This window comes from Mycosarcoma maydis, chromosome 3, assembly GCF_000328475.2.
Source record: "Mycosarcoma maydis chromosome 3, whole genome shotgun sequence".
Classification (NCBI taxonomy): Eukaryota; Fungi; Basidiomycota; class Ustilaginomycetes; order Ustilaginales; genus Mycosarcoma; species Mycosarcoma maydis.
The window spans coordinates 1,086,459-1,112,017 of record NC_026480.1 but is presented as its reverse complement, the minus strand read 5'-3'; the positions used below and the strand labels follow the sequence as shown (position 1 = coordinate 1,112,017).

Sequence of the window (25,559 nt, the reverse complement as noted above, 5' to 3'; positions counted from 1 at the left end):
GAGTCAAGTTCGGTTCAAGACGTAGACGAGGACGAAGAAGGGAGCCATTTGACATGGTGTTTTTTGTACATTGGCCAAGCGGGGACGGTTACAGGGAGGGGGCAAGAGGCGGCACCAGGGGGGGGGGGGGGGTGTCAGGGGGGGTTAGGGGAACACGAAAGCTTCTGTGCAATGATGTGTGGGATGTGCTTGGCAGAGTTGGACGACGCATGGTTGGTGCTGTATGCCTTGCTATTGCGCAACATCCAAGTGAAGTGTGATATGCTTGGCAGCGAATGGGGGTAGATGGCCGACTTACCAGAGCAACAACCAACGTGCTCGCAGCAAACGTTAGCATGCAAAGCTGCATGTTCTGTGTCAAGTATCCCAGCAAGAACGCTACTGTAGCGCCTAGAACGAGACCCTCCTGCATGATCCGATCGGCCAAACGTTGACCTTGAAAGTCCTACCACACCAAAATGGAAGCGAGAAGAGATCGGGATAAAAGACATTCAAGCGTACAGTCAGAGGTAAGATGTCAGCGCTTGACAAACGGGCAACGTGCAGCAGACGTACAATGTGACCATCGATCAACTTGCGCACGGCCTCCATGGTCTTGTTTCGTCTATGCAGTCGTTGACGAGCAGATGCGCGGCTAGGACCAAATATGTGGTGAACAGTCAACCCAACGCTCGATCAGATTAACTATGTAGAGTACGACGACGCCGTAAGTCGGGTTCAAGTCACGAGCCTCACGTTTCGTGGACCCTGAACTCGATCGTGCATGAGTCGTGAGTCGTAATCTGAAAACTCTCACCACTTGTGACTCGTGACTGACCGCCACGTCGACATTTTCTATCTCACTACGCTCTGGCTGACCACGACTCTAACAGTCGCAAACCTATTCGTGATTTTACGTTGCACGTTGGTCACCAACTTGCGCTCTACACAATCAGCATCAATTGACAATCACGAACGATCATGTTCATTCATCCAAACACTGCCACCTGCGATCGAGCTCTGTACAAAGTATGCAGCAACGTACGCCATGTAAGAGACAGAGAATGACCCCGCTTCGCTAAAACATGAAACAAAAGCAGGGTAAAGTGAAGTCTGCTCTGCGCGACAAGACGTTGAAAACAACAACGCAATCCCCCTAATCAACAGCCGTGAAACCAGCTGCGGACGGATCGCGTTCGCTCTCAAGTCGTGTCGGATGGTCAATTTGTGCCCGGCATGAAAATGACTTTTCGTAGAAGAGCGAAAAGACATCGATTAATGGGCTGCCTCGCCGAAACGAGGCGAGGGAGGGGAAGAAGGAGCAAGACGAAAACGAACGGTTGATCAAGCAAAACAAGAAGCACAGACCCAAAAAAGCAACAAAACAACCAAGCTGAGTCGTGCTCAGCCTTTGCTGAGGATCCTGCTGATTAACGCATAAGATGGGCGCCCTCCGAAGGGCGAGGAAAAGGTGACATGGGATGACCTTGGTATCGGATGGGATGCATGCTGCGCGGTGTGGTGCGATGCGGCGAGAGACGAGGCAAAGAGAGGAGAGGAAAGGAAGAAGCAAGCCGACGAAAAACAAAAAGAGAAAAAAGACGGCGGACCTGGAGCAAGAGCTTGCTTGGGTGTCGATGCGGAAATGGCTCTACTGCGGCTCAAGAATCCAGGTCAAGGCGAAAGCTTCTACTTGGAAGACTTTGGTCCTTGACCTACAGCGCATTGCTGCTCCCAAGTCCAGCCTTTAGGATGTTGCAGCGACTGGGCGATGCCCATGAAAGCTTGGAGCGTGCACAGCTCTGGCCTGCCTTGGTAGTGCTTATCCTTAGCAGCGCACGCTGGCAGCTTCATGTCACGGTCACCATATCGAACTCGCACATAGTGCGGTTGCTGCGCCGATCTGAGACCAACGAGGCTCTGCAATCGGCTCAACATGGACGGTGTAGTCGAGGTATCGCGGAAGAGTTCCACACCCACTGAAGCAGTGAACTTGGGCCAGCGACCATCAAAGCAGTCGAGTGTGTTTAGCAGTCCAGCCAGGGCTGTGTCGTGCGTCGCATAGACGGCAAACTTGAGCGGATCCTGCTGGCCATTTTGTGCGCGTGACGACATGCGCTTGGCCAAGTCATTGACGAGCCGACCCATAGCCAGACGGCGGAACTCGCTCCTCTGTTCGGGGTCGGCAGCATTGTATCCCGAGAACCATTCGGCCACGATGGCATCTTCAAACTTGCGCATCATGCGAGGCTCCGAGAGCGCGGCTGGCATCGGGAAGCCGTGCGCTTGTGCCGCCTTGACCGTGTCGACGATGCCGTTCAGACGAGGTCGACCATCGACGCGTGGCTTGAAGCCGGCTACGGATTCCAACTGGCTATCAAACTGCTCGAGCGAAGGATTCAGAAGGCGTGCAGTGGCATCCGCAAACGCCCTATCCAGCGCACCAAGCCGAGAGCAGCCATAGGTGTTGGGCAGAAGATTCTCATCGGTGCCGTTGCGGACGAGTACCTTTGGGATGAATTGGTCTTCTGTTCTGGATTGAACATCATTCGAGTGGAGTCCTCGAATCACTTGTTCCAGACTCTCTATGGTGCGGCCCATGTTGGTGCTGCGAAAGTAGAGCGCATCGCTGTCCTTGCTGGTGAGAAGGGGAGGCAAGAAGCCGAGACGGTCGACGTAGAGGCTGCGCAGTTCGCGACCAAAGCGAAGCGTAGAAAGACGACCAAGGTCGGTGAGTTCGCCGAGCATGCATTCGCCTTGCTCATCCTTTGAGGCATGCCCTGATATGGAAGATTCGGTCTCGACACTGCGACGCATTCGCATTATGCTGCTGTACATGGTAGCCGTCTTGCCTGGGGGCACCTGACCTACCTCGAACGGCGGGATCGAGTTTTGCGTCGATGACAGTTCGAGCACGCAGGCATCAAACTCACGTCCCGCACGACATAAGTTCCACTTTTCCGGAAAAATGTGTGTGAGACGAGATCGTACCGGTGTTCTTTCGCCGTGGCGAACGAGGTAGTGAACCTGGGCGAGCTCGAGGCCTTTGGGCGGGTCCTTCCAGCCGAGTCCGGGGCCAGCAGCGCCAGCGCCAGCGTTGGAAACGGCTGAGGCCATGGGGATGCCCGCTGTGAAAGGTATGGATTCGGGAGTGGTGGTGGATGGGTCGGCGGTGGAGTCGGTCAAGACGGAAGATGCTTGTTGCTGATCTAATTTGGACATACTGGTGGAAGCGATGCAGCCTGGCAAAAGCCAATATAGGGGGGGCTGGAAGGGGAAAGGCGTGGGCGAAGCGCGGCAACAGTGGAGCTTGCAGCGGCTGTTGAATGAGTTCAAGTGGCAGAAGGGCACGTGAGGGAGCTAGCGACGAAGACGAGACCAAAAGGCCAACCCGAGCTTAAGCTATCTGACGAGGCAAGAAGGGCTTGCGCATCAAATCGGCCGTGCCAGAGGGAAAGGCTTTGCGCGAGGAGGGGGAATCTAGACTGCCACGCCCTGTACGAACTTACGTCCCTTCGTTTCAAGTCTGGTGGAGCGCGTACAGAACTGCAAGGAAGATTTGTGGGTCGTACCTGGTTGGGCTATCGTATCACAACGTGACGCAGGGGTGGCAAGGGTAAGCTGAGAGCTAGGTGAGCCAAGCGGCGAAGCGAGTTGCTAATGGTAGCAATCCAAGCTGGGCGGGAACGAGGAACATTAAACGGGGAAGTGACAGAAAGGGTAGAAGCAAACAATCACCAAAGCCTGCGCGTGGCGAATTGCAAAACGAACAAGGCAAAACTATCTTACGCTTAGACCCAGAAGCAGCGATCAAAGGTCAAGATTGACCGACTACGATCTGAAGGCGCAGAATTGTGACGGAACGAGCGATAGGCAGTGGAACGGTAGCAAGGGGAACAGAACGAACAAGAAACCAGACAGAACGAAGAGGGAAACCAGGACAGATGTGTGGACTAGAAGAAAGGAAGGACACACCCATCTTACCGTACCGCGTTGTCTTTGTGTCTTTTCTGAACGAGGAGAGAAAAAGAAAAGAAAAAAATCAATCCCGAAGAAAGACAAGCTCAACTCCACGAGCTCGTGACTACGGCAATCACGATGTGCGAATCACGAATCACGAATAACATACCACACGAATCGTGAATTTCATTCATATACCTGATTTCATAGACCGTCCTGGTTGGCTTGAAAAGAGATTACAACAGCAACAGATCACTACCACCGACACGGACACGGACACGGACACGGACACGAGCGATCGAAATACGCGCATGCACACACACTCACAGACATTCACAATTCGTGATCGTGGATTCACGCAAAGCTTGTTTCTCGTGCGATGGCCCTCTACCTGTCAAGTGTCTCTGCTGGAACGAAAATCTGGATGAAAAGACTCGTCCTGTGCTGTCATCCTGCAAATCACAAGAGAGGCAACGGCAAACGCACCCCGACTTGGCATTCTGTGACTCTCGTGCCTGTCTCTGTTACTCTGAGCTGGAGCGGTGAGTCGGCGCAGTTTGCGAGCCGAGCAAGTTTTTCCGGCTTTTGCATACCAACTTGTATGCACTTTGGACAAGTCTTGGCCACACCATGCAGCACACGACTCGTGACTAGGCCAGACAGCTACTCTCCAAGGCCGAGTCGTGAGTTAACAGCTGTGCAGCTAGCTCATCTTGGAAGCTTCGCTAGTAGCATGCTAGACTAGCTTCATACATACGCTGAGCAACAGCAACAAGCTGAATCGTCTCACAGCACGGCAATCAGCTTGGTGCGAGGTGTGTCCATTCATGGCACTGGATGCACGGGCAATCTCGATTCGAATTACTCCGTTCCTTGCAACTCCGACCAAGCGTGAACCAAGCGCGTGGCGCTAGTCTTGCTTTACTGCTGCTTTGCTTCTGCTTTTGCTGCTGTTGCTGGCTGTATGATGAGAACGTTTAATGTCCTGCTATCAGTCCACTCGCCTCGTGTGGCCTTGGTCTGGACGCGCGCCTGGATGGATCCGTCGGCATCGCTCCCGTCTCGGTTCATGCGGAAAGAGAAAGCGTTGAGCTCGCTCGAAGGACGGCGGAACCAAAGACGTCTTGTCTGAAACGCTTGAATCGTGAATTCTCGTGTTTCGACTCTGTGATTGTCAAGCTCTCAAGTTGAGCCCCTTTGGGCGTCTGATGATTTCGGGAGAGCTCCGAGCTATGAACCCCCGCGAGACGAGCCATCGAGTCGATCAAAGGGTCACCCTAAGTCAGGTCCAGGCTCAGGCTGACCCTTTTCTCGCTACGTTCCCGACCGCCAACTGTGCCTCAGCGCCTTTGCCTGCTATTCGCTTTTTCCATCACGGATGATCCCGCTCAGGCCAGAGTGTGAAACTTTGCTTACGAGCTCCACGTCGTTCGTTGTCAAGCCTACCTCTTCTGGGGCTGGTCCAGATCTGCCAAGTCTCGCGCCCGCGTGTTTCACTCATCATCAGGCTTCCACATATTCGTGATTTATGCAAACGCGATTCATGATTGGCACACAGCGACACACGCACGCTTCTTACGCTTGAACAGTATCTGCGAGCAAGCAAAAAGTGTGATAAATCGTGAGGTCAGGTCAGGTCAGGTCAGGTCCGCTCCACTCCGCTCCTGAGCTGTCGCAAACCTTCCGAACTCGGGCCGATGTATACCAACGGTGATATCACAATTTGACAGATCCCATGACTGCCAGAAGCGAAAGCACCACCAGATCTCGATCGACAGCTTCAACCGTTGAAAAGCTGAGCACACCCAGCTTCTCATCCGCCTTGGTCTCGTCGGGCGACCGTAACATTGGCCCATTCACCCGCACTGGATTCCAAGACGGACGCTCATCGAGTTGCAGCGATGCTCTAGCGTTGTTGACGGCATTGTTGACGGCGTTGTTGTGCACCTGCACCACTGCTTCCGTCGACACGGCGGCTCGCGCATGCTGCCACAAACCGTGGTGGCGTACCATGCCTGTCGCAGTCGGCTGCGGTCGCACCAAAGGTCCACCCCGAATGCCTCGCAACGGGATTGGCGCTTCCCTCCTCGCTCCTCCTCGGATCGGAATCGCCAGCGGCAACACGCGTGTCGGTAGCGGTACTGCTGCACTGACCATTTCTGTCTCGTTGGGCAGCAGTTTCGGAATAGCCTTGGTTCGTGGCTTGAACACCTCCAGCGCATTGCGCAGCTGCGAATCGGCCGAATAGCTGGCGAGCTCCATCAATCCTGACCCCTTGCTCGCCCGCAGCACCAAGTCGTGGTTTTCCAACACACAAATGCCTCCAACGTCTCTATCTTTCTTGCTCCGAGACAGCACCGACGCCTCCACCTTTCTCGCTTCCCACCACCAGTGCTGCCCGTCTCGAGGTTGAAAGCTTGCCACAAATCCTCGGCCGCCACGTGGCTCGATACGGATCGCAATGCGCTCGGCCGAGTCATCGAGTATCGACCGTGAGCTATCCGTTCGGCTGCTCGATCGTGATTGGTGGTGTGCGAACTCCGTGTTCGAGAGCAGCGGCGAAGGGAAAGTTCGTTCCAACTTGTCCATGCGCATCGACTCTCGCCAAGATTCGGAAACTTGCCTCAAGTGGTTTTCTCCACGACGCATAATCTCCACCACCTGTTCCGTTCCTTCATGCGTCGATCGAATCTCGCTTCGCACAGTGAACGTGCTCTTGTTCACTTTAGATACCACCAGCTCCTTCTCATGCTTGATGCGTGGATCGCTACCTCTCAGAGTAGGGTCTTGTGTTGCGCCTGTGGTTCCAGCAAGAGAATTTGCTCGCTGCGCCTGCCGACGTGGCCCGCGATTGCCCACAAACGCGGCAAACATTCCTGTAGCCACTTCTTGCTCGAGCTTCATCGCCCTGCTCGAGGGTTGGCGACGCACCTGATTCTCGACGAGTTGCGGCTCGTCAGGCTTCGATCTCGGCTGGTGCACCTCCAAAGCCTTCCAGTACGCCAGGGGTCGAGCTGCTCCCTCAGAGAGCTGCTCCTCTTCAATGCAGACTCGGAGCTCGGCTCCGTGCAACACCACTGTACCTGGAGCAATTCGTTCCAGACTGACCGATGGTAGAATCCGACTGTGCTCTCCGTTTGCGTCCGAAGCCTCCTTGCTTGGTTGGTCGATGACAGCCGATGCTGTCTCAAGTGTGGCCGGCACGGACAAACCGTAGAATCCAGATCCTGCTCGATTGCCCAAGTTGACGCGCCGACCGAAGCGTACCGGCACCTCTACGTCCTCATCGACGTCGTCCATCTCGTCTTCCGAGTCGGACTCGCACCCATCCGAGTCAAACAAGTCCGAACCCTCATCGTCATAGTCTCGGAAAGGTCGCTCTTGGATCACTTCTTGGCTGGGGCTGCGATCGTGCTGCGTCGAAAGAGACCAGTCTCCCAACTCGGGGACCATCGACCTGATCGTGCCCACAGCCACTCCATTCAGGTCGTAGCCTGTATGGCAATCGCCCTTCACATTCAGATATGAATCTTGTGATGCGTCTTCGATCTGAGAAGCACAAACTGGACTGCTGCGTTTTTCGACCATCGGCACTGGTAACGGTTTGTTGAAGTTTTGGCTCTGTTTCTTGCTCTTGATCTCCTTTGGTTTTGCTGTTGCTTTCGACTGGTTTGGCGGCAATGGTGTAGGCTGCGGCACCTTGATGCGGCCACACCCTGCAATGTAGATTGTGCTTGCTGCCAGTGCCAAAATCGACCGCTCGGCGCAAAGAGTCTGCATAGCAACGTTACGGTTCGCGGTTGTAAAGCCCAAATTGCGCATGAAGGGTCCTCTGTGTGGTGAGCACGTCGATTCTGTACTTGTTCGCTTTGCTTCGTTCACATGCAAAGACGAAGCTCGCTTGAGCAGCGTGATCGATCGGCGTTTCAACTGGGCTGCAGCAGAAGTAGTCGGAGCCTTGGCCGGTAGCAACATTTCTGAAGCAGCGAACCGGCCAAGCTTCCATGGCCTGTTCTTCTTAGGTTTCTTTGCCTGCTGCTGTGTTTCCTTGGAGAATTCGCCAACACCTCCATTTCCGTATGCCTCAGTGGCGTTTGGGAGGGGAAGGTCGTGGACCGATACCGAGATCCACTCGGCGATCGAGTCATTGTCCCTGGTCATTCTGCCCTTTTGCGAGTTGACCAGAAGTTGTATCGCCGATGGTCGACTCTCAGCCTCGTCATTCGAGCCCGAACGACGATTCCGAGGATGCACATCGACGGCGGATTCGTGCAGAGAGGGCATAGAAGCAGCGAAGCGATCGTTGGGGGCGTTGATGGACGCAGACCTGCGCTTGTCCACCTGGACCCTTGCATGCACTGCCGTAGTGGGCCGGAACGAGAAGGGTTTCTGTTCAGTACTGAGCGCTGGTGATGGCATGGTCAGAGTCGTAACTTGCGATGCAGGGCTGTATCTCGGATCAAATGCTTGCTTGTCGAAGGATGCACGATCCTGTTCTTTGCGAGACTCGGTCGAGGATCCAACAGAGACTTCTGAGCTGCGGCGCGAATGGTAGGGGACCACGTTGGGCCGAACTGCGACGCGACCCAGAGAACGCCGACGCTCCTGCTGCGTTGTAGCGGTCGAAGTGGCAGCAGTTGGACCAGACGCGGCTACTTCAGCAGCCACAGCTCGAGCAGGTGGACGCGAAGCTGCATTGAGCAGGATCGGACGCAGCTCAACCGAACGGCGCTGTTCCGCAGACGTTCGGCGCTCAGCTTCCAACGACATCCTCTTGGCCGCTTCCGTGGAAAACGTAGCTGCATTGGTGCGTGTGACGGATGCCAAGTCGACGCTACTGCGGGCAGCCGATCTACTGGGACTGATCCTGGCTAAGAACGCCATCGCGCGCGAGGGGGAGCGGCTAGGATGGTCCAAGGCTAGACTTTCTTGGGAAGATCGATAGCGGTTGATTGCGGGCACCTCGAACGAGAGAGAACGTCTCGGCGGCGCGGCTGGACTTGGCTCTGCGTCGCTCTTTGCACTGACATGCTCTTCGATCCTGGTCAGAGCAGCGGGTGGCGCGACACTGGCCACAGCTGGGGGAGAAGATGAGTAGGTGCGATCCGACGTAGAACCCGAGCCGGAGCTCGAGCGTCGATCCGAGGATACCTCGGACGCGGTGCTTGGGCTAGTGACCACGACCATGGGCCTGCCCATGCCAAGTGCGCCTAAAGCGGGCGCGACAATCTCCTTGGTTGTTTGCACTGTCCTTCGAGCTGGTTTGGGCTTAGCATCGATAGCTGTGAAGTACGCCTCGAGTGGCGTGGTGGAAGGTGTTGATGGCCAGCTGGAATCGTCATCTGCATACTCGTCGTCGTCTTCGTCGTCCATGTTGCCGCAGAGCTTGTTGCTCGTCGATGTGGTGCTTCGTCGGCGTCGGCGACGGGATCCTACCTTGCTCGTGCCGCTGGCCTCAGAGTCGCTGACGTGAGTGGAGTCCACACGGATCGTCGGATATCTGTCCTTGAACTGCGGTGGTGGTGGTGGCATTTCTATCTGCAGACTGTCGCGCCTTTTGGTGAGCCTCGCTGCCCTGGTGTTTGTCGCTTCGCTCTCGGACATCATGTCGGATGTCAAGGACAGCACGTCGTCCAAGTCCGAAGCAGCCGACTTTTCGCTTAATGCAGGTAGGGGATCCACCACTGAGAAGAAAAGCGACTGCTTCTGCTCTAGGCGATTGCCAATCAATGGCCGTGATGGCGTTGAAGCGGGCGCTGAAGATTGCGACTTGCTGCTCTGCTCGCGGCTGCATGCGTTGTCGAACGTGTGTGCCAACTGTTTGACTTTTCCAGCAGCCGGACTAAAAAAGTCTTGCACATCATTTTGCAGGGGGCTCTGAGCAACTTGCTTGCCTTTATCCTTGAACTGATTGTCTAATGGGATTGCAGTGGCGACTGAAGTGGCTGGCGTGGATGCTGAAACGAGATTCGATGCTGAAGACGTGGTCGTCGCTGTGCTCGATGATGACGAGCTGTTGGCGCGTCGAATCGCAGCAAGCTTTGCTAGCTCGCTGCGCAGTGCAGCATTCACAAATGGCGAGCGTGATGGTGATGATGCGGCTTCTGATGAGGCTGTGCTGCTGGGAGATGCTGGTTGAGAAGCCTTGTTAGCAGCAGCCATGAACTTCTGGTGATCGCTCAGTGCCCAAGCAGGCAGGACTCGGTTGGACGGCACTTTCCTGAACGTCTGCTTTGGCGGTACGAGCAGAGGTGGTGAAGGTCTTCGTCGTCCCGAGCTGAACTCCGTCTGTCTGTCGCTCGTCGAGCTGGACGTTGCGTCCTTGTTGTGATCGAGGCTGGCCGATGGAACACGTGGTGGCGCTACAGGCTGACATACGCGTGTATTTGCGCTTGTCGAGCAACCGCTTCTTGTTGATTGATCTGCGGTATCTGGTCTGAACGCGTCACTGGAAATCGTTGGTGATGGCGCCGGAGTTGAAGCTAGTGATGAGGCTCGTGAAGGTATGGATGCCTGGGAAGGGCCTTTGCCCTTGTTCCATGCTGCCGCGCTCTTGCGAGCATCGAAGCTGGAAGGTCGTTCGGCCTCGGCGTCGTCCTCGGTGGCGATGACCCATCCTCTTCTTCGGTTGTTGGAATGAGACACTACTCGCCCGACTACGGGCGAAGCTGTAGTCATTTCAGTGGCTCCCAGACAGAACGCGTGCCTTTCCTTATGCAGTGGAGGTGAGTGGATGATGAAGAGGAAGCGTGAGTGTCGGTGACGATCGAGGGTTCTGACAAAGCTGGTACTGGAACAACGATGGTGAGCTGTGGATCGGACCCGATCGAAAGGCTCGATCAACTCAAACCAAAGACTGAAACAGCAGAAAGGAAAGGGAGGAGCGGCTGTGTCGGGGTGTTTTGCTTGACGGAGTTCGGAGCTGTAAAGCGTTTACGCGTTTACTATGCCCAAATGGTGGTGTCGGGATGTTAAAGGTGTTGCCAGAAGCTGGTGGGCTCAAGTCTAGACATGCGCTCAACGGAGTGGCGAGGCCATCAAGGAGAAGCAGGGAAACAGAGCAAGCCTAGTCACCCCCGAAATCAACAGCATATATCCAAGGTCTTGTTCGTGATTCACTTCCATCTTGTGTTGCAGTTGGTGATTTCTACCATGCTCCACGCTCGGGGCTATTGCGTGTTAATGCAGCTAGACGTGGACTTTGGAAAAGTCAAGCAGCACACTCCCGACGCCCGAAGTGCTCAACCTGTACCTCTTCTTGTGCGCTTGTTCTGTTGTATGCTGAAGCAGCCCATTCATAATTGCATCGCCGACTCTGCGGGATGTCATGAGGAACAGATTTAGCCGCATTCACGATTCCGTCCTCATGCAACACCCTCGGGCTTGATTCGGATGTGCAGCGTCCTTTTGCGATTTTTGACGTCCCCGAAACGTTGAACACTGAAAAATCGTGAATGAAAACAAAACACCTTCCAAAAACAAGCACACAAAAGCACGGCAGCACAGCAGCACAGCAGCACAGCAGCAAAATCACGAATAAGTTTAGTGAAAGATCCGAGTGCCGTGATCGTTTTGAATCGTGAATATTTAAGAAAATTTCTCTAACGTTAAATCGCGAATCACGAATGGAAGCTGAGTCAGACGAATATTCGTGATTCACGATTGGGATGTCCATGTCGCTGTCCACGATTCACATTCACGATTCGTATTTCTGGTGCCTGACGTCTTGCTTCCGCTTGGAGCCAGCGGCGATGTTGTTCGCCGATTCGTTGGATGCATGCTTGTCATAGCCCTAGCGCTTCGCTTCGCTTTCGTCCGAGTTTTCAACTCGTCACTCGCCGGATCGAGTGAGTTTGCACGCTTGGACCTCTGCTGCGTTGTTAGTATGGTCACATGGACACCAAGATGAGATGAGATTACGAAAGTTAGGCTTTCGCCTTCCATCCATGCAATGCAACGCCACGCCACGCAACGCAACGCCTAGCCTTGCGGATGGACGTCAATAGGTAAGACGATTGGGCAACCGTTCTTCCCGTAAGGCGCAACATTCACACGTAATTGAAATCGAGGCGAGCAATCGCAGACGAAGCGAGTAACTGGAATGGGCGTTTGTCAACTTATCTCTGTCCTTACACGCACGTTCTGCTTGGGCATCAATCGAATCAGGCTGAGGCTGCTTTGGCAATGCGTACATTGGCGCTAAGCGTCTTAGCCCATCCCTCCCTTATGCTCTCGCGATCTGATCTCGAAAGATTCAACGTGGGAAACGTTTCAAGAATCGTGAATGTCTTCAGCCCGCGTTGCACAGCCGACCTCCATCGGCAAGAGAAATCTAGCCGAGCTGTGCGTTCGTGATTGGATTCTTGATTTCGTACAGACCCTGAGCAACCGAAAAGCTTCGGGACACTATGCAGACGTCATACTCTGTGCACTCGAGTCCTGTCTCGAGTCCTGTCTCGATTTCCGTCTCGATTTCCGTCCTGTTCGGTTGGCTGTCTCGTCATACACCGCGTGCCTGGTTCATGGTTATGAATTTCTCCGTCGGCTACAGTGGAATTCCTCAGGGCCTTCCTTCTCGTTCAAATAGAAAGCGAAATTCTCACACCTTAGGGTTAACGTTTTGTTTGCTCTGCGTTAGCGGAACACACAAAGCCCCTGTCTCACATAGCGTGTTGGCACTTTTCAGCAGCAGCAGCAGCTGTAGTAGTAGTAGTGGCTGCTGTCGCTACGGATGCTTTGTCGTCCTCGATACAAGCCTCACAGACTTCCCGTGCACTTTGCTAAGTTATCCAAATCCATCCGATCCGTTCATAGCAGCCAATCTCTGGGATACGATCAAACGCATACGGCGATCTGATTCGTTCTGAGAGACAGATTGAAACCCAAAAACAAAACAACACGACAAAGTGAATCCGGCACAGTCTGTGAATCAGACTCCGTGTGCGTGTCTAGTTCAACGCGAGATTGGCGAACGGTGTCACGTGATCCGTATCAAATTGGCATGTCAAAGCTTGCCGGTATAACAAGTCAATGGTTGTTCCAACGAGCAACACAAAATAACATCGTAAAAAGTCGTGAATCAGACACGAGAAACCACGCGTGACGAACGTGCAACACCCATGACTCGCGACTTGATGTCCAAAACAGCCTCTGCGCCCCGCACCTACCTACATGAGAGTGACATTCCAGTGCTAGCTGGTTTCTATGCCCTGTCACTACTCAGGATATCTTTGACCTGCAAAACCATCATGACAACAGAGACAGCAGGCTCATCCGAGAGCGATGCCAAGTACCGCTCATCATGGTCGTTGCCCGGATCAGCGGAGCGTAATTCGCAGCCGATCGCCGAAGCTCTCTCCTCACTTGTCTCGGCTTGCTCGTCAGACTCGCTTGCACACCGACCCGTCATTCTTGAAGTGGCGTCGGGCTTCGGTCACCAGATTCACGCTCTCGCATCCAAACACCCTCATTGTCATTTCTGTCCGAGCGAAGCAGATTCCTATCCTCGACAGCAGATCGATCTCCGCACTGCACAACTTGCCAATGTCGACAAAGCAGAATCGCTTGACGTGCTCAACCAGAATGACTGGCTCACACTCGTGCACAACGTCTCCGGCAAACAAGAGTCGATGCGCGCTCCAGAGCAGGACGGATTGTTTGACGGCGTAATCGCATGTAACTTGTCGCACATTGCACCCTGGAGCGTCACTGAAAGCCTGTTCAGCCACCTCGACCCCAGAGTCGGATACGTTACACAGCAGGGCTACAGGAACCTTCTTAGGCGAGACCATGGCTGGATCGCCATTTATGGCGCCTTTAACGAGAACGGAGAGTACACGAGCCAAGCGAATGCCAACTTTGACGCAGAGATCCGTAGCAGGAATCCAGAATTTGGTTTGAGGGATCTTCAGAACCAGCTTGTTCCGCTAGCAGCCAGGCACGGATACGCGCTATCACAAAGGATCGATATGCCTGCCGGCAACTTATTGCTCATCTTCCACTTGCACCAGGAATAGAGTTGCAATTCGCACACTCCAAACATCACAGCCTGCTGTCCTGACGTAGCAGCTACCAATCGTGCACCTCGACGATCGTGCGATCTATGTCGATGGTGATAGTCTTGCCCTTTCCCTTCCATTGCTCGTTCTGCTGGATCGTATCCAGGAACAGGTGGTAGCCAGGCATGTATCGCTCGACAAAAGCCTTTACGCCATCATCCGACATGCCAAACCCACCGTTTCTGGCCTTCATCGCATGTTCCTGCTGCGTTCGCCAGATGTACACATTCTCGAGATCTGTCGGCCGGATCTGCAGAAAGACATTGAAGTGGGTGTACCATGCTGTGTACGCTCCCAGGTTGCGATTGATCTGCTGCAGTGCATCCAGAGTGTAGCGCCGCAAAGGCGAATCTGGGCTACTCGCTGCTTGTTTCGACTCCACTTCGGCGGCTGACATTGGTGAGAATCCCATGCTCCAGCCTTCTAATATAAACACATCTAATGGCGGTGCTACTGTCGGAGCCGTATCCGAGCATGGTGCTCGATCGCCCTCGCCGTTGAACAAGCTCTTGTCAAATACTGGCAATTGAACCACTGCGTTCTGCGTACTTGCACGCGGCGTATTGATGTTGTACACTTGGTCAAGGATCTGAGTGCCAAGCTCGATATCATGCGTTCCAGGCTGGCCTCGACCCGAGAGAAGCGGATTCGCTGCGCTCTCCTCTGCTACGCGCCGCAGATTTTCATGTGTGTGGTAAAGATCATCCGTTGAAAGTACCCCAACCGTCAGTCCGATTGATTCGAGATGCTGTACGAGCGAGCGAGTCACTGTCGTCTTGCCCGACCCCTGCGGACCTTGCATAGCCACAAACAGCGGCGCGGTCCCACTTTTCGCAGGGATCCGCGAGCGGAATGTCTTGAGCTCTTGAACCACATGCTGACCAAACACGTCAACCGCTACGAGCGGTGCATTTGCCGCGATCTTCGATGCCATTCTGAGTGCAAGCAAAATGCATCAAAGAGGAGACTGTGGTAATCGTAGAAATTAAACGCGAAGAAACAGGAACCAGGATGCTTCGAGGTTGGAGCTTGGAGCTTGGAGGTCGGTGCGAGTCAAGAGTGGTCTGATCTCAAAGCTGCCAATCCGTATTATTCTCTGAATCACGAATGGAATTGTGGGGAAGGGGGAAACACGTGTGACCGTGGACCGAGACGTGGGCAGTCGAATCGTAAATCACGAATGTTAGGCTGTTAGGCCCTTGCAACGGACTGTGTACGAAAAGCAACCATGAACAGCCGAAACTCGACGTTCTGCTTCCACGAGCCTCCCATGGTGATATCGACCAAACGACCTCCTTATATGCAGCCGGCAGGCGCCAAAAACCAGAGCTTGGGATGACCGTCTGTGCTGGAGACGGGTCCGCACCCAAGCAGAATTCTCCACCAGGGCGTGATGGAGAGCTCATTTGGGCGATACACAAGCAAGTGGGGGACTGACCATTCAGGGTCAAGGGAGGCATCTGCGGAGTGCGCTAGGGGATTTGCGGCGACTACTCGCGGGTGTGCTGGCAGATTCTTACACCATTTGTCGTTAGTGTGCGGGCTTTCCCACCTGCAGAATCGTGAGTGACGTCAGGATACGCTTCGCAAGCTAGAAGCTGCGGTCGCGGGAGCCCGTCGCTGTCGATTCTAAAGCGGGATGGAAACCGTGCATGCCCCGGCGGCTTGCACCGCATCGACTGCCGACAAAGCTGCGGGCCGCATGTGACGCCTCAGCATTGAAAGCAAGTCACAGTGTCGATCCACAGAGAGCCAGCTTGGCGTTGACGTGAGCTCAACATGCGATGCGCGTCTAGCCGAAATGTGGAATGTGTGCGGCGTTTAACTCATTGGATACCGCAGGACTCGTGATTGCCTCTGTCAGCTCGACCCGCAAATGGTCGTTCTTGGCTTCTCTTTCTTTCCATGCTGGCATTTGGACCCAAGGGTCTTTGGGAACGATAGGCATTGCAGATCAGAGACCTGCTTGAGTCAAAAAGCGTACAACGAGTCATGGAGATTCAGTCCAAGGCAGAGAGAGAGAGATTGACCCATGCATGATTGTGGTCCAAGCCCAAGGATCTTTGACATGCTCAATGCTGGCAGATTGACTCCAAGACCAGCGCATGGAGCTACCTTTTCTTTGAAGCAAGTTGTGGTCCCACTGCTGATTAACTATTTGCTTGAAGCCTGCCTCATGGCATAGCAGCTGACTGTCGATGCAGTGCCTCTGCGTGCTTTGAAGCTCTGAGTCGGTTGCTGATCCACGCAAGGTCATCCTTCGATACACTGTTACCTTGATCACCATCAGTCTCTATCCTGTGAATCCTTTCTCTTCAACTGTCCAGTGATTCCTGCTGTTCGTGCCGTTGGATTGCTTCTCTCCCAATATCAACAAGACGGCCCGTTACTCGGCAGCTCTTCCTCGTCGGCAACCGTTCCTCCCAAGTGCTTTCCAACAAGATGCATGTACGATTATTGCTAGCCAGCGTCGCCTTTGGCCTTTTCATCGCTTCTTGTGCGTATGGTGCAGCGACAAGTGCAACTCCCAAAGTGGAACCGTACGACACTTCCTCTCCCATGCGTCCTACCTCGACAGATTCCAAAGCATCCACGTCTCCTGGTACGTACGATGCTGCTTCAGAACCTCTGACGCACAAGCCTCAACGTGATGGCCGACACGAGATCCGCTTCACTCTACTTGGTTGTCCTGCGCCTGTTCGTCCCAAGATCTCCGGCACCTCAGGCAGCAAGGGTCATTTCACGCCGTCTCCGCCGGGCACCATGGTCGTGCCTGCCGACTTTATTGGTTCGGTCTACCTCGCCGGCGAAGGCTGTGGCAAGTATGGCGACAAGTGTCAGTCTGTCGATCTAACTTTCCAGCCCAACCCAAGCAAAACGGTGCGAAGCTACATCAACTTGGACGCCATGTACGGTAAAAAGTTCCTGTATCCAGTCAAGGCTAGATTCGACGATAATAGCGACACGAGTGATGCAGCTACCATCGACTGCGCCAGCTACGACTGCATCGACGGAAGCAGAGACCCCGACGATTTCATTTCGAACCGCATCTACTCGAGCACGAAAGGTGTTGGTGTAGATATTGTTTACGATTGCAGGGCCAACACCACCTCCACCACCAACTAAGGCTCTCTTACTGCTGCATCCTTGTCGTGTTTGTCTGACAGTCCACAGGTCTGTAATGAATATACATTGCACCCTGGTCGGCCCAATACTTTGTCTGGCTCCTCTTCGTCTCTTTGTCACTCCATACACTTGCTGCATATTCCTCCGTCTCCTCTCTTTAGCACCCTTTTCACACGAATTGTAGCAATGCCTTTGCCTGTTCTTGGGAACACCTCAAATACACACTTCTTTGCATCACTTGCCCGCTCTGATCGACCGACCGAGCTGTTTCTGAGATAACGATGTAAGGCATCTCGATTGGTTTGTCACGCTTCCATGTGAGTCGAGGTAAGAAAGATAGCATTTTTTAGGAACGCGGCTTCAACGCCTGCTGCGTCTCGTCGTGTGTCCTGCCTGTCAGAAAGTCCTCTACAACCTGAACAAACTCGTTCGGTTTCTCCGCTTGACACCAGTGACCGGTCTGCATGTGAACGAGTTTGGAATTGGGAAAGTATCTCTGATTCGTAGGAATATTCCTTCGGTTGACGTACTTGCTTTTCGAGCCCTTGACGAACAGAGTTTCGCCGTGCCAGCTTCGTTCTGGAGCATTGGCGTCTGCGCCGACGATGTCTTGGCTAGATGCTTGCGGAGGGTTGTAGGGGAAATCGCCGATCTGTGCGATGTTTTTGCGGATAAGATCGACGGGGATACGCCAACTCCAGGTTTCTGCGCCTGGTGGGTCGCGCGTGAGGTTGGTGAGCAGGAATTGACGGACGCCCAGATCCGGCTCGGTGGCTTGCAAGATGGTGTCGGCTTCGTTGCGACTTCGACAGGGCTTATCGCGGATCTCGATCATCGCGTCTATGTAACGTTCGAACTCGGGCGAGAGAGGACCGCGCTTAGCAGACATATCGACACTCACCAAGTTGCGCACCATTCCCGAGGGCAGATCCGGGTGCAACGCTACGCTCATCGACACTTTTCCACCCATGGAATGACCGATAAGACCCACATTGGTGAGATTATGGGACGACATGAACTCGATCACGTCCTGCGCCATGTCCGAGTAAGCGAGGCCGTCAATGTGAGGCGAGGTGCCGTGGTTGCGTAGGTCGAGCGCAAATACCGGAACGCCAAAGCGAGCCGACATGGCGCGTCCCAACGATCGCCAATTCTGCTTAGATCCAAACAGCCCATGACATACGACGAGCGACGAAATCGGCACTTCAGTCCGTCGCTTCTTGAGCTGCTCCTCTGTAGGCTCGTACGCCTCGAAATCGAGCTTGACCGTCTTGTTGGTCGCAGCGGCTGCATGCGAGATGGTAGGATCGGAAGACGGCGTCGAGATCAATCGCTTCGCACCTCCTCCTCCTACGCTGGTTATCCTGTTTGATGAGCGCAGAGCGCCACGCAGGCAGTCGCTTCGCAAGAGCGTGAGCATATCGAAATCCAGAGATACCGTTGGTAATCAAGCAAGATCAACACCGAGATACACGCTCATCTTTTCTGAAAATGGTCACTTTTCCCACCATGCGCCGAGCATAGATTGAGCAAAGCGGAATCAAGGAATTTTGGAAGCCGAACAAAATCCCGTCGTTGACCCGGTAAGAAAAGCGGTAAGCAGGCTCAAAGATCCCGGCGCGGGGTAGCTTGGTTTCGAGAGCTGCTGGCAAAGCGACTCGGGACCAAGAACGGATTCGACGGCTTCCAGCTCACAAATCGAGCAAACCATCAACATCTAAAGGTTCATCGCGATCTCCACAAGCGGACAAAGCAGCAGCAGCGGCACATATCAAAAACATCGGTTGTGGCTAAAATTACAAATCTGGCAAAGCTGACCAACTCTTTGATCAATGCAGCGCCAGACAGATAGCGATCGTCTCAGCTCTCTGGAACAGCAGGACCAGAAGCGATTTTCGTGGTTACGTTGGTGTTTTCGGGGGCTGGTGTTTCTGTCGCAGTGTCCGAAACCGGCGTGCTGGCACCACCGTTATCGAGTTTTCGTCGCTTCTTCCTCTCCTCTCTCGACTTGATCTGCTGTTCGAGCAGCTTGCGTCGCTCGGTGGTATCAATGTGTCGCGGACCGCCTTTGGCGGTGAGGATCTCGACACCAGTCTCGGTGATGAGGAGCGTTTCTTCGGCAGCTGCTGATCGTGCGCCGTCGACAGTGGCTACAGTCCAGTCATCCGGCCATGAGAGATCTCTCCACTCGGTGCCTAGGTTGAGCATTGGCTCGATGGTGAAGATGTGGCCTGGTTTCATGATGCCGTAGCTCTTCTTGGTGGCGTGGTGGTAGACAGTCGGTGCTGCGTGGAAGCAGTTCGAAATGCCGTGGCCGGTGTAATTCTTGACCACGGCGCAGCCCTGAGATTCTGCGAGCGGCTGGATGACACGACCTATCTCGCCGTAGGGTACGCCAGGTCCACAAATGTTGATAGCAGCATCAAGACACTCTCTAGCCACTCGGATGAGTTTCATCGACTCGGCATCGTCTTCCGCCTTCTTGCCGACGGGGAACGTAGCATTCAGATCTCCGTGGTAGCCCTTGTGGAAAAGCGTGACATCGAGGTTGAGGATATCACCATCCTCCAGAGGTCGCTGATCAGGGATGCCATGGCAGATGACTTCGTTGATGGAGCTGTGAGGCACATGACAGGAGTTCAAAGTCAGTCCTTTGCGTTCTATCGGGGCAAGATAGGGTCTAGCTCTACTTTGCAACTCACGTGCAGACACTCTTGGGGTAGCCGTGATAGCCCAGTGGACTCGGATAACAGTCGCGCTTGATCGCCTCGGCAAACACAATCTTGTCCAGCTCATCGGTTGTCACGCCGGGCTTGGCATGGGCCGCAGCAATCTCGAGAACCTCACGGGCAAGCTGCATCACGGAAAAAGCGCATACGTCAGTAAACGATACCATGATTATCTTCCGACATGAAATGGTGCGGCATACCTACTGCAGCAGCTTTCCTCACGCCGTCCTGATCGGCCTTGTTGTTGACCTTTATGTTTCTTGACTCGAGGAACTGTTTGAACGAGTCGAGCGCAAGGCCAAGCAGCAGAAATGCAAGCAGAGTGGTTGCATCTGGGACGTCAGCAAATCGGGCTCGCCTCATAGATACAAATGGCAGAGAGACGGCCAAAAGTGGAATTCTGACCTGCCACCAGAAGCTCAACCACATTCTCACCCCTTCCCTGGCGTAGTTGGGTCTTCGAATCGATGGCGGAATCTTGGGTTTGGGACTCAAAGGATAGACCGCCTTGAGCGAGCCCGAGTACTTGAAGCTTCGAATATGGGCGAATGGATCGAAAGTGGACGTGCTGGCAGCAGCTTTATCGTCGCTGCTGCCCTGATTGGTAGCTGTTGGCGGCATGTTTAGGACGCGGTGCCACAGAGGTATGATGGTTAGAAGCTTCAAAGATACCAAATGCAAAATCGTGAAGTCACCTCAACATGTGCATTTCCAAAAAAAAAAAAACAAAAACAAAAACAAAAAAAGGACTTTCTCCACTCACGACTCAGGCAGCACGCAGCATTGCCACGGGGACCGAATCGTGAATTTCTCCGTGGGACATGGGAAACTGTGAAATTTGAGAGTCGATGTTAAGATGAGCTGGACAACAACCTCACTTTTGTCGCACCTCTCACGTGTCGTCGTTCAAGACCATACACAGCCAGGCATTACGTCGCCTTCTGTTGGATAAAGCCTCTGAGGCTTTAGTACGATGCCAAGATGATAGATAGATACAGATGCTGCAGGCCGCAGCGATAGATTTTCAGATACCTCGACCACCAGTTACCTCGAGAATCTGGCCAGAGACGTAAGAGGCGAGAGGGCTGGCAAGGAAGAGAATCGAGGCGGCAGCCTCTTCAGCGTCACCTGGTCTGCGGAGAGGAATGTCGGCGACAGCAGTGACCGACTGCTGCTTGGAGTCGCCACCGGTGGGACGGCCCGGGATACCAAGGGCGATCTTCTTTCCGTCAATCTCGATGGAAGCCCCGGCCTCCTTGGCCTGTGTGAGACGCGTGTTGATCCAGCCGAAAGCGACGCAGTTGACACGGACGCCGAACGGACCCCACTCCTTGCACATGGTCTTAGTCAAGCCGAGCACACCAGACTTGGCGGCCGAGTAGTTGACTTGTCCGACGTTTCCGTGGGTGCCCGAGGTGGACGATACGTTGACGATGGCCATGTTTTCGCGCTTGCTCTCGTCCTTGATGCGGAAGTAAGGAGCTGCAGCGCGGATGATGCGGAAGGGAGCAGTGATGTGACAGTCGAGCATCAGCTGGAAGGTAGCGTCATCGGTAGTGTGCGCCATCTTGTCGGCGGTGAAGCCAGCGTTGTTGACAATAATGTTGAGCTTGCCCCATTTGTCGACAGCAGCCTTGACCACACGCTCGCCAAAGTCCTTGTCCATTACGTTGCCAGCCAGAGCGATTGCACTTCCGCCAGACTTGGTGATCTGAGCGGCTACATCCTGTGCCTTTTTAGCGTCGAGATCCGAGACGACAACGTGAGCGCCGTGGCTAGCGAACAGCTTTGCAGTGGCCTCGCCGATGCCCTGACCGGCACCAGTGATGATGGCAACCTGGCCCTTGAGAAGCGGGGCAGCTGCAACAGAAGAATGTCGACAAATTTCAATCAAGTTGGTCAATAGTGCACGCGATCACCGCAAACACGCCAAAACACACTTACGGCCGGAAAGATGGCCAGCAATCTGAGAGACTCGTTGCGACATTGTGAGCGCACGAATATCGTCGTCCTTGGAAGTGGGTTGATGGCAGGCCGAATTAGATGATACGGGAATGTCTGGCTTAAATACGATAGCGGTAGTACGGCTTGGGGCGTTGGGCACACGCTGACTTAGACCTTCCTGAAGTCTTGCGGGGTCACGTCCGAAGAGCTGTAGGCGACAAGTAGCCGGGCCAGAAAGTCCCTCGATACCCGGTGGACTTTAGCATTCTTTCGGCCGCCAAAAGCAAGACAACCCCAGCGCACGAGCCTGTGAATCACGAATATCTTTTTCCGTGTTAAAGTGTGAGACTTCGACAACGCGAATCACGAATACCGATCCGTGATCCGTGATCCACGATCCGCGATCGTGACTCGTGACTGGCTGTTGTGCAGTTAGCGAAGAGCCATAGTGACCGGCAGGCCGTGCTGAACCTTCAAAACACCAACCGTCTCTTACGGAGGTCGAGGCGTGGTGTCCGCACCTGAGATGTTGCTTGCTGTCAAGCAAATAATGAGTGCTTCTCGTCGTGAATGTCAAAGGCAACAAGCGCGTTTAATAACTCGTGACTTAAGTTAATAATCGTGAATACTCGTGACTAGTCAGCCACTTTTCGCCAACATGTCCAACGGGCAGAACGACTAGGAAGGGGCCCTAAGTTAGCAGACGTTGTGCGCTCCAAAATAGATTCGTGATTCTCCTTGTCAACGCCAGTCATGAGCGTGAATCACGAATGTGCCAAGACGATCCAAACATAGGCGATTGAACAGCTCACGGCTTAGCGAGAGCGAAGCAATTCACGATTCGACTTGATTTCATGCGTGGTCAGCACAGTGTGATTATATTGGTCGACAACCCTGGAGATGCGTGATGCCGCGCTTCTCCTTGTTCCCCCTTATTCTTCTTGGGTTCCTTCGAGTGGGCCGGAACGGATGGTGACCCAATGGCAACGCAAGGCCAACTCCTGTCGGGTCTTTGCCCCTAACCTCCTGCAATCGACGTCGATACCTTCGAACAGCACACGCAAGCAAGCAAGCATCATTCACCGGCCGCGCTGACGATCCGCAGCGCCATTGCAGATCACGCCCCACATGCTCGGCACGACATCAAGACCGGCATCATGAACCTCACCTTGCGCTACGTCGCGCTGGTGCTGGTCACACTTCTCTCGCTGCACTACCTGGCCAGCTACACATCCACCGCATATCACAACCAGGTGGACACGCTGCGCTCTTCATGGTCCTCTTCTTCGTCGAAAGCTGTCGACCTAATCGCATATGCAAACACGCCCAAAGCCAACGCAACCTTCGTTATTCTTTGTCGTGAAGGAGAGCTCAATGGAATCCTCGCTAGTCTTCAACTGCTCGAGAGCACCTTCAACGATCGACCACATCATCGATATCCCTATGTTTTTTTGAACGACCAACCTTTCTCGGAAAAGTTCAAGCTGCACGTCACCCGAGCCGTCTCGTCGAGCGTCGAATTCGGCCAAGTGCCCGCAGAGCATTGGGACATCCCTTCGAGCATTGACCTGGGCAAAGCACAGAAATCATGGGACCGAGCAAAGAAGACCGGTATGCCCTACGGAGGCTCCAAGTCGTATAGGCAAATGTGCAGGTTTCAGTCTGGTTTCTTTTTCAGACATCCACTCTTGCTCAGGTACAAGTACTATTGGAGGGTCGAGCCCGACGTTAAATACTTTTGCGATTTGACCGACTACGACCCGTTTCGTTTTATGCAACAGAACAAGAAAAAGTACGGCTTTGTGCTGGCGATGCACGATATCCCAGGCACGGTTCGAACGCTCTGGGTACATGTGCGCCAGTGGTATGAAAAGAATCCTGGCCTACTCGTTCCCAACAACATGTTTGGTTTTGTCACTGACAACAACGGACGCGGATACAACATGGTATGTGGCCAATCGATTCGTTGCTTGCTCTGCTCTGCTCGCCTCGGTCTCCGTCTCATTCTCAGGCTTTGGCCCACCCCCTCGTTGTTTTGCTGCACTTGCTTATCTTCAGACCATGCCTTGGGTCTTTGGTTGCGACTCATTTCATTTCGTTTCGTACAGTGCCACTACTGGTCCAACCTAGAGATCGCTGATATGGACTTTTACCGCTCCGAAGCCTATCTTTCCTACTTTGATCACCTCGATCAAGCCGGAGGTTTCTTCTACGAGCGATGGGGCGATGCGCCTGTTCATTCTATCGCTGCCTCGCTCCTGCTCGACAAATCCGAGGTGCACTATTTTGACAACATCGGCTACCTCCACCATCCCATCCTGCATTGTCCAAAGGTGTCCAAGCAGAACGCAATCTCGCCGCACACCGGAAAGTCACGATGCTACTGTGCGCACGAAACGTCGTTTGCTTTTGATGACGGTCGCCATTCCTGTCTATACAACTTTCTCGAGGTCAACGGTAGGAATTCGACTGCGGCCAGAGATGAGTTCAGAAAAGCCGACGATTGAACACCCCAACGGCCAGCATATATAATAAATTAATTAAGTTGCTTGTAAAATTATTACTTACCTTCACGAGTCGTAAGTCACGAGTGTAGCCGTCCTTTTCGAAGTATCGAGAGTCAGCGCTATCAGTCAGTGTCTTGTCGTGCAGCGCTGGGCTGTTGCAATCGTGAATGGCTCAGCTTTGACAAGTCAAGCACAGACTTAGAATGATCAAGAGACACCAACGCGTGTCATTGCAATCACGAAACGAAGACAGGGGAAAAAAGCGCACACGAAGGTGCAGGGCAGATCAGAATGCCAAATAGCGATGGCCGGAAGTGGCTCGATCTGATCAGTTGCACTTTGCATCGACGCCTGAAGAGGTGCAAAGGGCAAACGCAAACAAAGAAGCGGTTTAGAAGAAGGACAGGAGGACAAGAGTGAAAATTGGAGAGCAAGCTACACGTAGACCAGTGAAGCCAAATTCAGGATTCGCAGAAGCTGAATAGGGAGAAATCCAACTAACCCACGGTGTTGATGTCGAGGAAGAACCACTCGACGGGAACGGTCTTGGAGTAGTCGGGCACCTTCTTGTTCTTGTCAAAGAACTGCTCGTACATGTTGGTGTCGATCAGAACGCCATCCTTGGGGTACGCGTCGTTCTCCTTGCCGTCCTTGTCCCAGTTACCAAGGTTGTGGTCGATGACCCACGCCTGAACCCACTTCTCCTCGTGCTCGTCGGTCTTGGGGATCTTGACCATGGCGCGCACCTTGCAGCGTCGGTCGTACAGGTTGTTCATGTAGAGGTAAGGAACACCAATCGAGTACTTGGGAACACCCTCGGGGAACTGGTCGGTGTTGGCAGTGTCAAAGCAAGCGCCAGCCTTGGTGCTGGGCTCGGCCTTGAACGCCTTGGCGATCGAGTGAGCGTGGAACTTGTAAGAAGGCGACAGGTAGCACTGGACGTTGTAGTCGTCCAGCCAGCCAAAGCTGCCAGCGTAGTGCCTCCACTTGCACTCGGGGTAAGTCTCCTTGACGTCCTTGGCCGGGGGGAGACCAGCGCCCTTTCGGATGATGTACTGGTTGGCCAGGTTCATGCCAAACTCGGGGTTCTTCTGCTTCACAACAGTGCTGTCATCACGGCGGTTGAACTTTCCCGAGGTAAAAGTGATGTCAACGGCGGCCTGAGCAGCTGGCATTAGCGCAGCGGCAACGCAGACAAGGGCACCAAATTCAAACTTCATCTTGACTAGGATCGAGAGCAGAGTATGTGAACAGGG

The 25,559-nt window shown here is 53.9% G+C and overlaps 11 protein-coding genes across 11 annotated transcripts; 3 read left to right on the top strand and 8 right to left on the bottom strand.

The window, feature by feature from the left end:
• Positions 1-14: 14 nt before the first annotated feature.
• UMAG_12166 (uncharacterized protein) lies at positions 15-591 on the bottom strand (the record flags this gene model as incomplete). The annotated part of the gene is made up of 3 exons (XM_011389826.1): positions 15-88; positions 295-445; positions 556-591. 3 exons carry the CDS (start codon positions 589-591, stop codon positions 15-17), a joined length of 261 nt encoding a protein of 86 aa, XP_011388128.1.
• A 1,077-nt stretch (positions 592-1,668) lies between these two features.
• UMAG_01827 (uncharacterized protein) lies at positions 1,669-3,201 on the bottom strand (the record flags this gene model as incomplete). Its single annotated transcript, XM_011389471.1, has 1 exon — positions 1,669-3,201. The coding sequence occupies one exon, from the start codon at positions 3,199-3,201 to the stop codon at positions 1,669-1,671; it is 1,533 nt and encodes a 510-aa protein (XP_011387773.1).
• Positions 3,202-5,655: 2,454 nt separating this feature from the next.
• UMAG_01826 (uncharacterized protein) lies at positions 5,656-10,617 on the bottom strand (the record flags this gene model as incomplete). The annotated part of the gene is made up of 1 exon (XM_011389470.1): positions 5,656-10,617. One exon carries the CDS (start codon positions 10,615-10,617, stop codon positions 5,656-5,658), a length of 4,962 nt encoding a protein of 1,653 aa, XP_011387772.1.
• Positions 10,618-13,187: 2,570 nt separating this feature from the next.
• On the top strand, positions 13,188-13,955 carry UMAG_12165 (uncharacterized protein; the record flags this gene model as incomplete). Its single annotated transcript, XM_011389825.1, has 1 exon — positions 13,188-13,955. The coding sequence occupies one exon, from the start codon at positions 13,188-13,190 to the stop codon at positions 13,953-13,955; it is 768 nt and encodes a 255-aa protein (XP_011388127.1).
• A 52-nt stretch (positions 13,956-14,007) lies between these two features.
• On the bottom strand, positions 14,008-14,931 carry UMAG_01824 (uncharacterized protein; the record flags this gene model as incomplete). Its single annotated transcript, XM_011389469.1, has 1 exon — positions 14,008-14,931. One exon carries the CDS (start codon positions 14,929-14,931, stop codon positions 14,008-14,010), a length of 924 nt encoding a protein of 307 aa, XP_011387771.1.
• Positions 14,932-16,439: 1,508 nt separating this feature from the next.
• UMAG_01823 (uncharacterized protein) lies at positions 16,440-17,123 on the top strand (the record flags this gene model as incomplete). Its single annotated transcript, XM_011389468.1, has 1 exon — positions 16,440-17,123. One exon carries the CDS (start codon positions 16,440-16,442, stop codon positions 17,121-17,123), a length of 684 nt encoding a protein of 227 aa, XP_011387770.1.
• Positions 17,124-17,469: 346 nt separating this feature from the next.
• UMAG_10254 (uncharacterized protein) lies at positions 17,470-18,543 on the bottom strand (the record flags this gene model as incomplete). Its single annotated transcript, XM_011389649.1, has 1 exon — positions 17,470-18,543. One exon carries the CDS (start codon positions 18,541-18,543, stop codon positions 17,470-17,472), a length of 1,074 nt encoding a protein of 357 aa, XP_011387951.1.
• Positions 18,544-18,983: 440 nt separating this feature from the next.
• UMAG_10253 (methionine aminopeptidase MAP1) lies at positions 18,984-20,473 on the bottom strand (the record flags this gene model as incomplete). The annotated part of the gene is made up of 4 exons (XM_011389648.1): positions 18,984-19,740; positions 19,826-19,977; positions 20,057-20,125; positions 20,288-20,473. 4 exons carry the CDS (start codon positions 20,471-20,473, stop codon positions 18,984-18,986), a joined length of 1,164 nt encoding a protein of 387 aa, XP_011387950.1.
• A 403-nt stretch (positions 20,474-20,876) lies between these two features.
• UMAG_10252 (uncharacterized protein) lies at positions 20,877-21,839 on the bottom strand (the record flags this gene model as incomplete). The annotated part of the gene is made up of 2 exons (XM_011389647.1): positions 20,877-21,712; positions 21,797-21,839. The coding sequence occupies 2 exons, from the start codon at positions 21,837-21,839 to the stop codon at positions 20,877-20,879; spliced, it is 879 nt and encodes a 292-aa protein (XP_011387949.1).
• Positions 21,840-22,953: 1,114 nt separating this feature from the next.
• UMAG_01821 (putative alpha-1,2-mannosyltransferase) lies at positions 22,954-24,303 on the top strand (the record flags this gene model as incomplete). Its single annotated transcript, XM_011389467.1, has 2 exons — positions 22,954-23,742; positions 23,905-24,303. The coding sequence occupies 2 exons, from the start codon at positions 22,954-22,956 to the stop codon at positions 24,301-24,303; spliced, it is 1,188 nt and encodes a 395-aa protein (XP_011387769.1).
• A 497-nt stretch (positions 24,304-24,800) lies between these two features.
• UMAG_01820 (uncharacterized protein) lies at positions 24,801-25,523 on the bottom strand (the record flags this gene model as incomplete). The annotated part of the gene is made up of 1 exon (XM_011389466.1): positions 24,801-25,523. One exon carries the CDS (start codon positions 25,521-25,523, stop codon positions 24,801-24,803), a length of 723 nt encoding a protein of 240 aa, XP_011387768.1.
• Positions 25,524-25,559: the final 36 nt, after the last annotated feature.